General features: G+C 37.6%; 1 protein-coding gene across 1 annotated transcript in view; it reads right to left on the bottom strand.

Moving 5' to 3' along the window:
- Positions 1 to 7058: 7058 nt before the first annotated feature.
- Positions 7059 to 13229, bottom strand: part of LOC106078183 (endoglucanase E-4-like) — a 30745-nt gene continuing 24574 nt past the window's right edge. Inside the window, exons 6-8 of the mRNA XM_013238984.2 lie at positions 11862 to 12034; positions 9289 to 9436; positions 7059 to 7532 (exon numbers count right to left, since the gene is read on the bottom strand). Coding sequence (XP_013094438.2) covers positions 7082 to 7532; positions 9289 to 9436; positions 11862 to 12034 — 772 coding nt within the window. The 3' untranslated portion in view covers positions 7059 to 7081. The remainder of the gene's footprint in view (positions 7533 to 9288; positions 9437 to 11861; positions 12035 to 13229) is intronic.

Below are 13229 nucleotides of genomic sequence, written 5' to 3'. Positions count from 1 at the left end.
TTTATCACGGTCACAGAGTGTTTGAATAAAAAAAAATATGTATCAGTGGATGTTTTTATCACGGTCACAGAGTGTTTGAATAAAAAAAAATATGTATCAGTGACTGTTTTTACCACGGTCACAGAGTGTTTGAATAAAAAAAAATATGTATCAGTGGATGTTTTTATCACGGTCACAGAGTGTTTGAATAAAAAAAAATATGTATCAGTGACTGTTTTTACCACGGTCACAGAGTGTTTGAATAAAAAAAAATATGTATCAGTGGATGTTTTTATCACGGTCACAGAGTGTTTGAATAAAAAAAAATATGTATCAGTGGATGTTTTTATCACGGTCACAGAGTGTTTGAATAAAAAAAAATATGTATCAGTGGCTGTTTTTATCACGGTCACAGAGTGTTTGAATAAAATAAAAATGTATCAGTAGCTGTACAATCAGATGTAAAGTGCAAAGATAATTAGACTCTAAAGAGTAACAATGTTAAAAGTTCAGCACGACACAGCTATGGCTCTATTAGAGTGTTTAGGCAACGAAGCCTTCATGAAACCCGATAAATAAATTTACAGAGAAAATGAGATTACTAAAAAAATTGGTGTATCCTGTTCAAGGAAACAAAAAATTACAGTGCTGGTAAACTCTGCAAGTGCATCTATACAGGACCGGCCTTGGAGGCCCTAGGAGAAGTGAATTTGGTTGTCTAAATGAAATAAATATTTAAAAAAAAACAGCGAAAAAATAAAACTATGCAATTTATTAAAACCTGCATGTGTCTACATCTAAATCAGAAAATAGCTTAAATCCTTTTATCGCAATTTCTGTAGTAGAGACCTTTTTAGACATAAGAGTCACAGTGGTCTACTATGCTTGATATCTGATCCACGTTACGAAATTTTTTCTTTACATTTTTTTTATCCCGCCAATTGGAAGCTTTAGGCGTTGGCCTAGTTTTCCTATGCCTAAAGCCGGCCCTGATCTATAAAACGGATCCCTTTTTTAAACATATATTTTGATATCTTCTATTTGCCACTGCTGTAGGGGTTCAGTTGTAATGCTAGTGTAGTAAGATCTCATCGTGACGGACATTCTGACCAACAAGGAAATTGTTATTGCCTATCTTCGTATGGATTCTTTTAGTGTGTTTTCGTGCAAGACTGAAGATCTTTACTCTGTAATAAAGAATTAACAAAACGTGACAGCCTATAAATCTGAAGGTCTTTAGTCTGTAGTAAAGAATTGAAAAGCTTGACAGCTTACAAGTCAGGGCCGACATTAGGCTTAGTCAAACTGAGACCTCTAAATTGTGATATGATATATTAGAGTTGCGACATATTTTAAAGAAGAAATAGCTAAACTTTTGTTCAATGTTATTGTTGGTGTACACTAGCCTGACTACTTTTTAAATAAATTGTGCAACTTTATTTTTTCGCTGTTTATTTTTTATTTTTCTGTTATTTGGGCCTACCAAATTCTCTTTGCCTTGGGCCTCCAATTATCTAAAGCTGGCCCTGCTGAACGTCGGTCAGTAACAAAGAATTTAAAAACTTGACGTCAGCCTACAAGTTATTTCCCTTTTAGTTTCTGTACCCAACAAAACCCCACTACTTTTGCTCACATTCACGTGTGCAATGTTTTGCTGCATATCAAGTGTTGCTTGATCTCCTGAATATTAAGCAGTCAACGCCTGACATCACGTGCCAGATTTTTGAGAAAAGGTTAGCTGTGTAATTCATCTTAATTGAGCGATTATTCTGTACAAGTGATAGCAATAGTTCTCGCTATGACACTTGTAGTTTTATGTTTGGATTTTGTTTCTAGGCTACAGACTTTATTAGAAGTGTGTTCGATCTCAAGACCAATGTCAAGGGACAAGAAATTTGGCGAAATATTCTTTACTGTGTAAAATAATTGGCAATCAAATGTATTTAATTTAGTCGGAAATTCGTCATTTGATTTGTGTATTATTTTCTTTGCTATGTGGCTCCTTTGTCTAATCTTATCTTATAAAATACAGACGTTACTTCATGTATATCAGTGGCATCAGATGTCATGAGCAAACTGGAATATCTGCCAGAATAACACCAGCTCCAAAGTAAAATTAAACCGGTAGTCTTCGTAAGTGATCTCCTTACTCATTACTTAGGTCCTCCCGCGCCGTTCGGCGCATTGGGCGGCAAGCTGTCTCCATAAAGATCTGTCACTGGCAATGTCTGAAGCCTCCTCCCATCTGGTATCCACTGTTCTGAGGTCCTCCATGAAGGTGTGTCGCCAAGAAACACGGGGACGTCCCTGTTTGCGCTTTCCTCGTTTTGGCTTCCATGTTATCGCAACTCTTGGTGTGCATAATTCATTTTGACGTAGAACAAGTCCCGCAAACCTCATGCGACGCTCAGTCACAACCTCACCAAGTGTTCGACTCCCAGTTCGGCATAGGATTTCCTTGTTTGAGACCCGATCTGTGTAACTGACTCCCAAAATCCGTCCTTACTCCTACATGGCTGAAAAGATTTGAACAATAAACGCTGGTGCTGAAAGAACAATCCAAGCCTCAGAAAAATGCTGGGTTTCAGATACCAGAAAAAAGAAGACAAATGATTTTGTACTGTTACAATTCTACACAATGGCTGGCAGAAATTAGTTTCCTGTGGGTCTGAGCTAATTGGGTCAAAAGTCTTTCTTCGAAGTGCAGAATATGGTGCACGAAGAAACAGATGTCGGCTCTGGAACAATTATATATGAATTGAATGTGGCGGTACATTGGAGGAGTTCTGTTTAAAAATGTGACCACCTGACCAGTGTAAAAAATACTAATATACTTTAATAAATACTTTAATAAATAATACTTTATTGTATTATTGATACGGTAACATAAATGGACAACACAAAGTAATGGAATCCTTGCAGAAATTAGTTTCCTGTGGGTCTTTTTTTTTTTCGTCTTTAGTTTGTAAAACTGTCCACTGTCCTGATTACGATGCTTTTATGAAATCACTCTGTTTCTCTGTCTGTCTGGTAAAAATTGTGTACACGTTATTTCTACGGCACCCAATCTAGGATCAAGCTGAAAATTGGCACAATTATTTCTTTTACCTGCATATCTAATATATAAAGCAGAATGTAAGGCGTGTGTACGTATGTATAATTCTAATGACATAGATTTATTGTTGTTGGTCTAGGTCTATTACAAATTTAATTACATGACTGATCCAAACTAATTGATATCGATTGCACTTCTAATAAGCTTTGTAGTTTTTTTTTCAAAGTATTGTTAATGCTTTTCTTGTTTTGTTCTCTTATCAAGTTGGAAGAACTCTCTTTATCTCATAATTTTAGAACCTCCGTTACGACCTGCTTGCCTTGCTGGCTGCTAGCCTTTGCTCCTGAATGTAACTTTTAGTTTCATAATATCAAACTAAAATCTTTTTTTTATGGAACAAGAAAATAACAAAAAAAGAAAAAAAACTTTTCAAGCTTATATTAAGCATAGTTGTATCAATTATTTTTTTGTTCAGTCATTTAGTTAAATTACCTATTTCTTAGTCTATTGGACCGTTAAGGCACCATGCCAGATTTGTCAAACGTCTCTGTCTTTTGCCTTGTTTAGAACCTCTTGCAGTGGCAGGCCCGTCCATTCTTTTATGTTGTCTCCCCATCGCTTTCTCTGTCTGCCTCTTCTTTTTTTCCTGGTACTGTTCCCTGAAGGAAGGTCTTTGCGAGTCCCGAAGACTTTGTAATATGACCATAGATTTTTAGCTTGCATTTTTTTGACGATAGTTAATAGGTCATCATGGGATCCAATCAATGCAGTAACTCGGTGTCTCTAATTTCTTGGCTTGTGATGCGGTCTTTAAATGATGTTAGGAATCATACATTGGCCAGAAGTGGAAGATGATATTGTGGCTATTAATCCATTGACCAGATGTCGAAAGTAATAAACTGACCAGACTATGGACATAATAAAATGATAAAATGCTGGAATTTTAAATTGACAAGATGTTGAATCGTAAGTTATTTTTTATACCTGACAAAATAATAATCAATTTTAAAAAATTAATCAATTAGTTAATTAACTATTGGTAATTGATTACTTTGTTTGGTATCGAACAAGGGAAAGAAAGGATACTTGACAGATGTAGTAGTATAAGAGGAATTAGTCCCCTTGAGGAGGCGTGAGCCCAGAGTGAACAAGTTTATTTTCAATTCATTTAAAAAGCGATCACATTCACACAGACACCCTCCTTTTTTTTTTCAAACTGGTCCAGACAAGTGATAGGATCATAGCACATAGCTACAAGCGAGAATTAAATGAAAACAATTGGTAAAAATATTTCTAATCGCACAGATTTATTATTGTTAGTCCAGATCTATTACAAATGTAACTACATGACTGATCCAAACTGATACAATTACACTTAATATAAGTTGTTATCTTATTATTTTTACCTTGTTTAACTATCCCTATTTTGGGCCCTTATCTTGTGGTTATCCCGGGGCAGTAGCCATGCCAGCCTTCCCTTAAATCTGGCACTTCCAACAATCGCAATTAAAAACATATGACCTCCTTCAGACGCGCAACGACTATCTATTGTGTAATGTAAATGAAATAAATGCTAGAGTATTAGTTATGGTTGGAAGGCTGTCGTCCACATAGAATCTACATTGCATCTCCCCCACAGTTTATTTGCCCAATGTAACGGCAAGTGCCGATACAGTTTTAGATCGGAGAAATCTCAGGCTCTGCCAGAGTGTAGCACTGTTTGCTTCAAACTGCCTAAGGCTCGCTGGCTTCAGATTTTTCCTCGGGGTTGACTCCCGAAGCCTTTCCCATGTCTGGAAATGACTTCAAGGCAGCAGAGGATTCAACTATAAGTTTCGCTTCTCTTAGGTGGGTAGCCAGCCAAAACTAATGAGCTCCTCACTGGTTTAGGCCTTTAATTATATGTATTTGTATTATTTAGTATTTCTATATATTGTTGTAACTCCAGTGGCGGACTGAAAGGGTTAAGGTGTGTGCGGCCTACTGATACACAAGACTCAGGCCAATCACACAGGTCAACGGGTCAACGGCTGTCGATAGACAAGGGACAGTACTGCTAATAACCGCAAATATGACCTATGTTGTGGTCATGTGATCAAGAGCCTTCACGGTCGAGAGACAGTGTGTTTAAAAAGGACAGTTGAGTCCAGAACAGTAAGGCAGTAAGGACTGTGTGGTACCTTTGAGTCCTCGAAAATGTAGCTGTACGCGCTAGAGAGACTAGTAATGTTTAGTTAGGCAGTTCCGTTAAGTTCAAGAAAGCATTTGAATTTGATGTAGCCAATTGTGTTGAATTGGCTGTCGATGTATTTGTAATTAAATCGCCACTTTGATACTCGAAGCTCTTGTTGTCAAGTTCTTGTGTTAGATGTGCTGTTGTGTTGTTGTTAAGTAGTGTTTGCAGTAGGCCTGATTGACAAGATCGTAACAATATATATATATATGTTTATTTAACAGGCAAACCATGCTTTGAGAATGATAAACACTATAACGAGAACGACAGGATCAGCACCAACTGTTGGTGCATCGATGGAGAAAAAAGCTGCTTAATTAGTTATAACAGGAAACCGAATGAGATTGAAATAACGCCCGACAGATCCAAATAGCAAGGAGACACTTCATGAATTCTGATTTCTTTTTTTTTTCTTCATGTATGCGATTTAATCGAAATAGTGTATCATTTTTCTTATGACTATGTCCTGTATCTTATTCTTGTTAAAAAGAAAAAAAGGAAAAAGAATAAATAAACGTTTTAAGGAATCAGAAATAGCGATGATAGAAATAATGTATTTAATACATAAATGAAATTGCATGTATGTTTGTATGTGTTTGATGTTTATTTTTTTTAAATTTCATTTGGGGCCACCAAATTCACTTCGCCTAGGGCCTCCAATTATCTAAGGCCGGACTTGGAAAAAAATCTTGATAAAACTTTGCTATTTGTAGATATCAACAGTGTATTTCACTGCTTATAGATTATATGCGCAAGCAAACGTCAAGAGATGCCAATTTGGCAAGGCCCAAAAGATTTTGAACATTCTCGCAAAGTGTTTGACATTGAAGACCATGACTATGGCATGAATAGTTCTTAAATTCTATATCTAGATCTACATGAAATAAAACCTAAATATTTGTATTCACATTTTACATTCACGCATTAGATTTTAGCTTTTCTTCTAAAATACAGACGTTACTTCAAAAAAGAATATGATTACGTCCTACGCGTATCTCTAGGTCAATCTAGTCGAGCATTTTAATCAATGACATAAACATGTTTTCCTGCCCTAATAGCACTAGGAAAGAAAGAGCATTTGTACAAATTTCATTTATTATTACACCCAGATGTTGGGATAAACCATAGACTATATATAGTCTATGGGATAAACCAATACACTAGCTCTTTGTAGTTTTTCGCCATGTTTAAGACTATCCAATATGTCGGCTGGCATGTAATGACACAAAATAAATGTTTTAAAAAAGTTTCGTATGGTTTCGATTTACTTCGTATTATGGAGTGTGTGCTTCTTTGTGTTGACTGATGAACGCTGTGGTTATCTTTGATGCTGCTGAGTGGTTAAAAAAAAAGGGGGTGGGCTCTGAATAACTGCTATAAGAGAATTGAAGACTTATGGTTATAAAGTCGCCCTAAATAAATGTTATTTCATAGGGCTCTACAAACGTCTACATTTGGACTTGATGTCTGGAGTTACATATGGTAGATGATAGATAGATAGATAGATAGATAGATAGATAGATTACCAGTCAGAGAGAGAGAGATAGATTACCAGTCAGATAGATAGATAGATAGATAGATAGATAGATAGATAGATAGATAGATAGATAGATTACCAGTCAGAGAGAGAGAGAGATAGATAGATTACCAGTCAGATAGAGAGAGAGAGAGAGCGATAGATAGATAGATAGATAGATAGATAGATAGATAGATAGATAGATTGTTAGATAGATAGATAGATAGATTACTTCAGTTTTGAAAAAGGTGAACAATCAACTAGTATTCAAACAATTGACACTGGACTGAAATGTTTATTACGAAGCTGAACATGGGCATTTATTTTGCGTGGCAGGGAAATTATCCGTCAATATTAAATGAACAATCCCTGCAAGTGCCCCTTGAAATCCAGAGTTATAGTCCGTGGCGACCTCGTTGTGGACATAATCTGTTCTCAAGTCCTCGTACAAGTCGGACGCCTCTGGGCCCCCTACCAAGGCACCCACCAGCACCTGAGGGCTTGGGCCTGGGGCGTTGAGCTGGTCATGCGAGCAGGGTGCCGGCCTGTCTGGGCAAGACGCTGCCCTGTGGTGAGGCTGCAATGGGTACTTGGAGCCGTAGCCAATTTGAAAACTGTAGCAGCCTCCGGCGTGCTTGTTGTCCCCTAGCATGTAGTTGATCTGCTCAATAGCCCAGGCCCGATATGTCCTGGAGCTGATTCCAGCCTCGGCAGTCAGCAGGGCGTACAGGGCTGTGTTGCCAGCGTACCTACACATACAAAAAGAGGATATACTTGAAAAGTGCGTACACAGAGTTCACTGTAAACGAGTTTTAATGAAACTATAGTCAACCTCTTTTGTGGACTGTTTAGGGGAGGAAGGTCGTTGTGCTGGCCCCATGACACCCTAATCGTTAACAGTCGTCCAGAATGACAGATGATTTTAACATATGACAGATGATGTAACATCATCTGCCGTATAGATCGCAAGCTCTGAAAAGGGGAAATTTAATTTGTGGAAGCTCGGTGGCTGAGTGGTAAAGCGCTTGGCTTTTGAATCGAGGGGTCGCGGGTTCGAATCCTGGTGAAGACTGGAATCTTGAATTTCGGGATCTTTAGGACGCCTCTGAATCCACCCAGCTCTAATAGTTACCTGGTATTAGTTTGGGTAAAATTAAAGACGGTTGGTCGTTGTGCTGGCCACATGACACCCTAAGTTAACAGTGGGCCAAAGAAACAGATGACCTTTACATCATCTGCCCCATATATCGAAAGGTCTGAAAGAGGTACTTTACTTTTATCCTTACTTGGGGGAGGGGGTATCTGGGAGAAGGTATCCAAACCTTAGGCAAGCGTTTGGCTTTTTAGTCCTACATTCCATAGGAGACTTCCTTTTAGGTCATTGTTTAAGAGCATTGCAATACAAACTATGTGTTCCCATTTGTAAGTGACGCCTCTGCTTCCAAGTGGGAGTACACATTATGGAGCGTTGCCTAGTACAGTACACTGAGATGGTTTACGAACAATGTTTCTGACAAATGATGCGAGATGTCTGAAAAATAACAGTCCATTGTGGATGAAAATGGAGGCCAGTTAGGTCTCAAATTGAAGGTCGATGGTGTGTGAAAAATGTTGGTCAATGGCGAATGAAACTGGTCATTTAAGTTTGAAAAAGATGGTCAATTATATTGAAAATGATGGTCAATTACGTTTTGAAAATGATGGTCAATTATGTGTAAAAATGGTTGTCAATTATGTGTAAAAATGGTTGTCAATTATGTGTAAAAATGGTTGTCAATTATGTGTAAAAATGGTTGTCAATTATGTGTAAAAATGGTTGTCAATTATGTGTAAAAATGGTTGTCAATTATGTGTAAAAATGGTTGTCAATTATGTGTAAAAATGGTTGTCAATTATGTGTAAAAATGGTTGTCAATTATGTGTAAAAATGGTTGTCAATTATGTGTAAAAATGGTTGTCAATTATGTGTAAAAATGGTTGTCAATTATGTGTAAAAATGGTTGTCAATTATGTGTAAAAATGGTTGTCAATTATGTGTAAAAATGGTTGTCAATTATGTGTAAAAATGGTTGTCAATTATGTGTAAAAATGGTTGTCAATTATGTGTAAAAATGGTTGTCAATTATGTGTAAATATGATGGTCAATTACGTTGTGAAAATGATGGTCGAAGTGTGAAAAGGATGATAAATTATGGGTGTAAATTAACGGTCAATCATGTGTGAAAATGATGATTAATTATGGGTGTAAATGGTGGTCATTGTAAACATGACCAGTTATATGTAAAAATGGTGGTCAGTTATGTGTGAAAAATCAGTTATGTGTTAAAATGAAGGTCGTGTAAGTATAAAATGCGACACAGTTCAATGATCCATTACAGCCCTAATGGTAAAAACTATATTGTTAGATACTCGAAAGTCAAATATGTCGACTAATAAAAGTAAACATAGTAATCTCATGTATTTCAATACAGTACTTGTTTAGTTCACGTGATCAAAATATCTGACCTATTAGCACCCCACATATCCCTCCAGGCAAGTCCGCAAGGCGTGTAAACGGTACTACCACCTGGCAACCATCCGTGCAAGAAGCCAACTACGGCATCTTTATAGGAACTGTTCTGTGTGTCTTCGTAGAGGAGAAGTTGGCAGGACACTAAGAAAATAGTGGAATACACAGAAGTCAGTCAACAAGTAGGCTAATTGACGATTTATACTCTTTATAACTAAACAAAAATAACAACTTAAACGCTAGTATTTATTATAATTCAATATGCATCCCATTCTCTGAATACGATGTTGCCAAGAGTAATATTTAAAAATAATAATAATTACTACTTTATGTTTAAATGATATAGTCAATCATATTTCATTTTTAATTGCAAAAGAAATAGAAAAATTGGCTATTATTAGGGATCGAACACACAGCGTTTCCGTAATTAGTTCGACGCTCTAACAATGTATATTTCCGGCTAAGCTACAACTACCCAGTGACAATAATGGAAATTTAATTAACATCAACTGCCAAGCATTGGGTGTTAAACTTACATATAATACTAGCAGCACTAAGGTACAAAGGTTATTACGAGAAGACGGTGAAGAAATTATGGAGAACCATAGGCAGGCCCAGGCGGGGATTCGAACCACTGACCCCAACCTGGCGCTATCGCCTAGCAGCGAACAGGCACCAAACTAACATCCACTTAAACTGTTAAACTTATAGATCAATTATTTTTTTATTTCTTAGTTGGCAACAATGACGTTTGATTTAGCGTCCTTGACCTTGTTTTAGTTGAATGATTAATACAATTCGGAAAATAGTTCTTCCGTTTGCAAGACTCCGCAAACAGCACTTCTTTGAAACAGCTCAAACAGCACTTGTTTGAAACAGCTCAAAAAGCACTTCTTTGAAACGGCTCAAACAGCACTTCTTTGAAACGGCTCAAACAGCACTTCTTTGAAACGGCTCAAACAGCACTTCTTTGAAACGGCTCAAACAGCACTTCTTTGAAACAGCTCAAACAGCACTTCTTTGAAACAGCTCAAACAGCACTTCTTTGAAACAGCTCAAACAGCACTTCTTTGAAACAGCTCAAACAGCACTTCCTAGAAACAGCTTAAACAGCACTTCTTTGAAACAGCTCAAACAGTACTTAAACAGCTCAAACAGCACTTCTTTGAAACAGCTCAAACAGAACATGCAATGGCACACCTATCACTTCTACATCACCTACGTCAATGGATCCTCAACACAACCTCCATAGATAACTCACACATCGTCAATATATCAACACTACCTTCACAATTGAACATCGCCAATACATATCCAGCATAACACATCGTCAACACATCTGCATTACGTCACTAAATTATCATCAATGCATCATCGACTTATCAACAACATATCAACAACATATCAACAATACATTAATTATATCACTTTAAAAAAAAAATTCAAAGCCTACATTACAGCAGCATACAAGTCTTTCCATGTATATAAATGTATATTTTTTTAGCGTATAAAAAATTGTCTGCACAACTCGACTGAAGTGAAATTTGTATTGGTAGGTAGTTTAACCTACTGCGCCACTTCTTGTAATCATGGCAACTATCTTATCCAATCAATTCAATTCTTTCACGTAAGCCCATAAGTGTCCAGACCAGATATTCAAATCAGGTTAACGACCACATGTTATGATCTGGATAACTTAACGTTGTCACCTAGCAGACTCAGGTCAATTAGCTGGACTAGTAAAAGCGATCAAATGGATATCCCATTATAATTTGATAGCCTAGGGGTATCAAAAAGACGACCCCTTGTAATCATCTAATTCTAAGCGATCTCCGGTAATAAACTGCCCGACTTTTTCTAAACAGTGTTCTCTGATACTTTGGTATTGTCACCATTCGTGTCATCTCGAGGTGATTGACCTGTTTTAAAGGCTTAACAGTAACACCATACGTTTTAAAATATTTAATAAAAAAAAAATTGAAGAAACATACGAATTAAAATTGGAGGCGCGGTGGCTGAGCGGTAAAGTGCTAGGCTTCTGAACCCGGGCGCCACGGGTTCGAATCCTGGTGAAAACGGGAATTTTTTTTTTCGGATCTTTGGGCGCCTCTGAGTCCACCGATCTCTAATGGGTACCTGACATTAGTTGGGGAAAAGTAAAAAGGTTGGTCGTTGTGCTGGCCACATGACACGGACACCCTCGTATGTGTGTATAAAATATAGAATGAGCGTGGGGGGGGGGGGGGGGAAATGGGAATGCAGTCCACAATGTGTACACGATTTTTTATTGACGTCATTCTGAAATCGTTCATTTATAAATAGATGTAAGCCAAATAACATTTTAATATGATATATCTGAAAAATTATAACTGTCAAACCAGAGTTTTCCCTGTGTGGCTAATCAGCTAGCATTGTTTACGGAAGATATACATAAACTTTCTAATTACACTACCAACTTTCTAGGAAAATCGTTAGAGCCATTTAAATGGTGGAGAAGACTTATACAAGCAGTCCCCGCCTTTGGCAAACCAAGTAAGTATAAAAGTGTGACAGACGAGCAGGGAGTTACCTTTCTTGTCCTCCCAGCTGAGTGCCCAGCCCCAGGCCACTTCCACGTACGTTTTGGCCTCCTCCAGATATTGTTTGTTGTTGGTGGCCCTGTACAGCCACATACTGGCCTCACAGAGCTCGTCTATGTCTCTGGCAGAGGAGTAAAACTGAGAGGCACCGGCGAATACGCCCCTGTTTGAGAAGTGTTAAAGTTAATCATTAAATCTGTTTTAAAACGCAACTCATTGAGAAAGACGTGGGATGTTTTAGTTAATCAAGCCTAAGTTCTTATCTTATATAATACAGACGTTACTTCAAAAAAGAAGATGATTACGTCCTACGAGTCATGCATTCAGTCATGTATATTAACCAATGACCTAAATTCTGCCGAGTGACTGGTTTTCCTGGCTAGCTCAGGCAACCCATTCCATGCTCTAATAGCACTAGGGAAGAAGGAGCTTTTGTACAGATGTGTCCTAGCATATGGAAATGTCTACATGTACTCATTTTTGAGTCTTTCAGAGTATTTTATTAAATTTCGTTTTTGTATTTGAAGATTATGGTTCAGTGTTTTATGTATAATTGCTACTTTACTTTTGAGTCTTCTCTCCTGAAGGCTTTCTAAATGTAGTGATTTTACTAAAGGTATGACTCAGGTCAAATGTTTGTTATGAATCTCACTTATAATCAAAGTTTGTCATACAATGTGGTAGAAGTGATCGAGGTTAATTAATTATCTCGCATTAATGCAAAATTATGATATAATTATAATTTAATTGGCTTGAAATATTATGTAATTATATACCCAGAAAGACGCATAGAGGCACATTTCTTATTCCATATGCTTGGACAAATTCTTACAAGTGCTCCTTCTTCCCTAGTGAAATAGGTTGCCTGAATCAGCCAGGAAAACCTGCGACTTAGCAGAGTTTGTCTTTGATTAACATGCATGACTGGAGTGACACATGAAATGCGTAGGACGTAATTATCTTCTTTTTTGAAGTAATGTCTCTAACTTATATGATAAGATTCCTTTTTGAGGATTACACTTTTTGAAGGGCTCAAGCAAAGCTTCTCGGCCTCAGCATGGTGCCCGGGGGGAAGCGGTCGTTAGGGGAGAAGATTAGGCCAATAGGGAAGCAACAAACAACCCATGTTGGTATACCTACGGACGGAGTCCATAGCACTTGCGGGGATGGAAGAGAGCCCCCAACAACCCTGTTATTATCCACTCTCAAGGGACCGATTTACCGTGAACACCGGCAGGATTGTTTGGGTACAGAGAAGGAATATTTGGGAGTCTGCTTCGTCATCGCCTGCAGCCTTGACCTCTCACATTGGCACCTGCTTGGGTTCCTCCTAGACGAAACAATAGTAAACTTTCGTG

This window comes from Biomphalaria glabrata, chromosome 10, assembly GCF_947242115.1.
Source record: "Biomphalaria glabrata chromosome 10, xgBioGlab47.1, whole genome shotgun sequence".
Classification (NCBI taxonomy): Eukaryota; Metazoa; Mollusca; class Gastropoda; family Planorbidae; genus Biomphalaria; species Biomphalaria glabrata.
The sequence above is the reverse complement of the archived record's forward strand: the minus strand, read 5'-3'. Positions and strand labels throughout refer to the sequence as shown.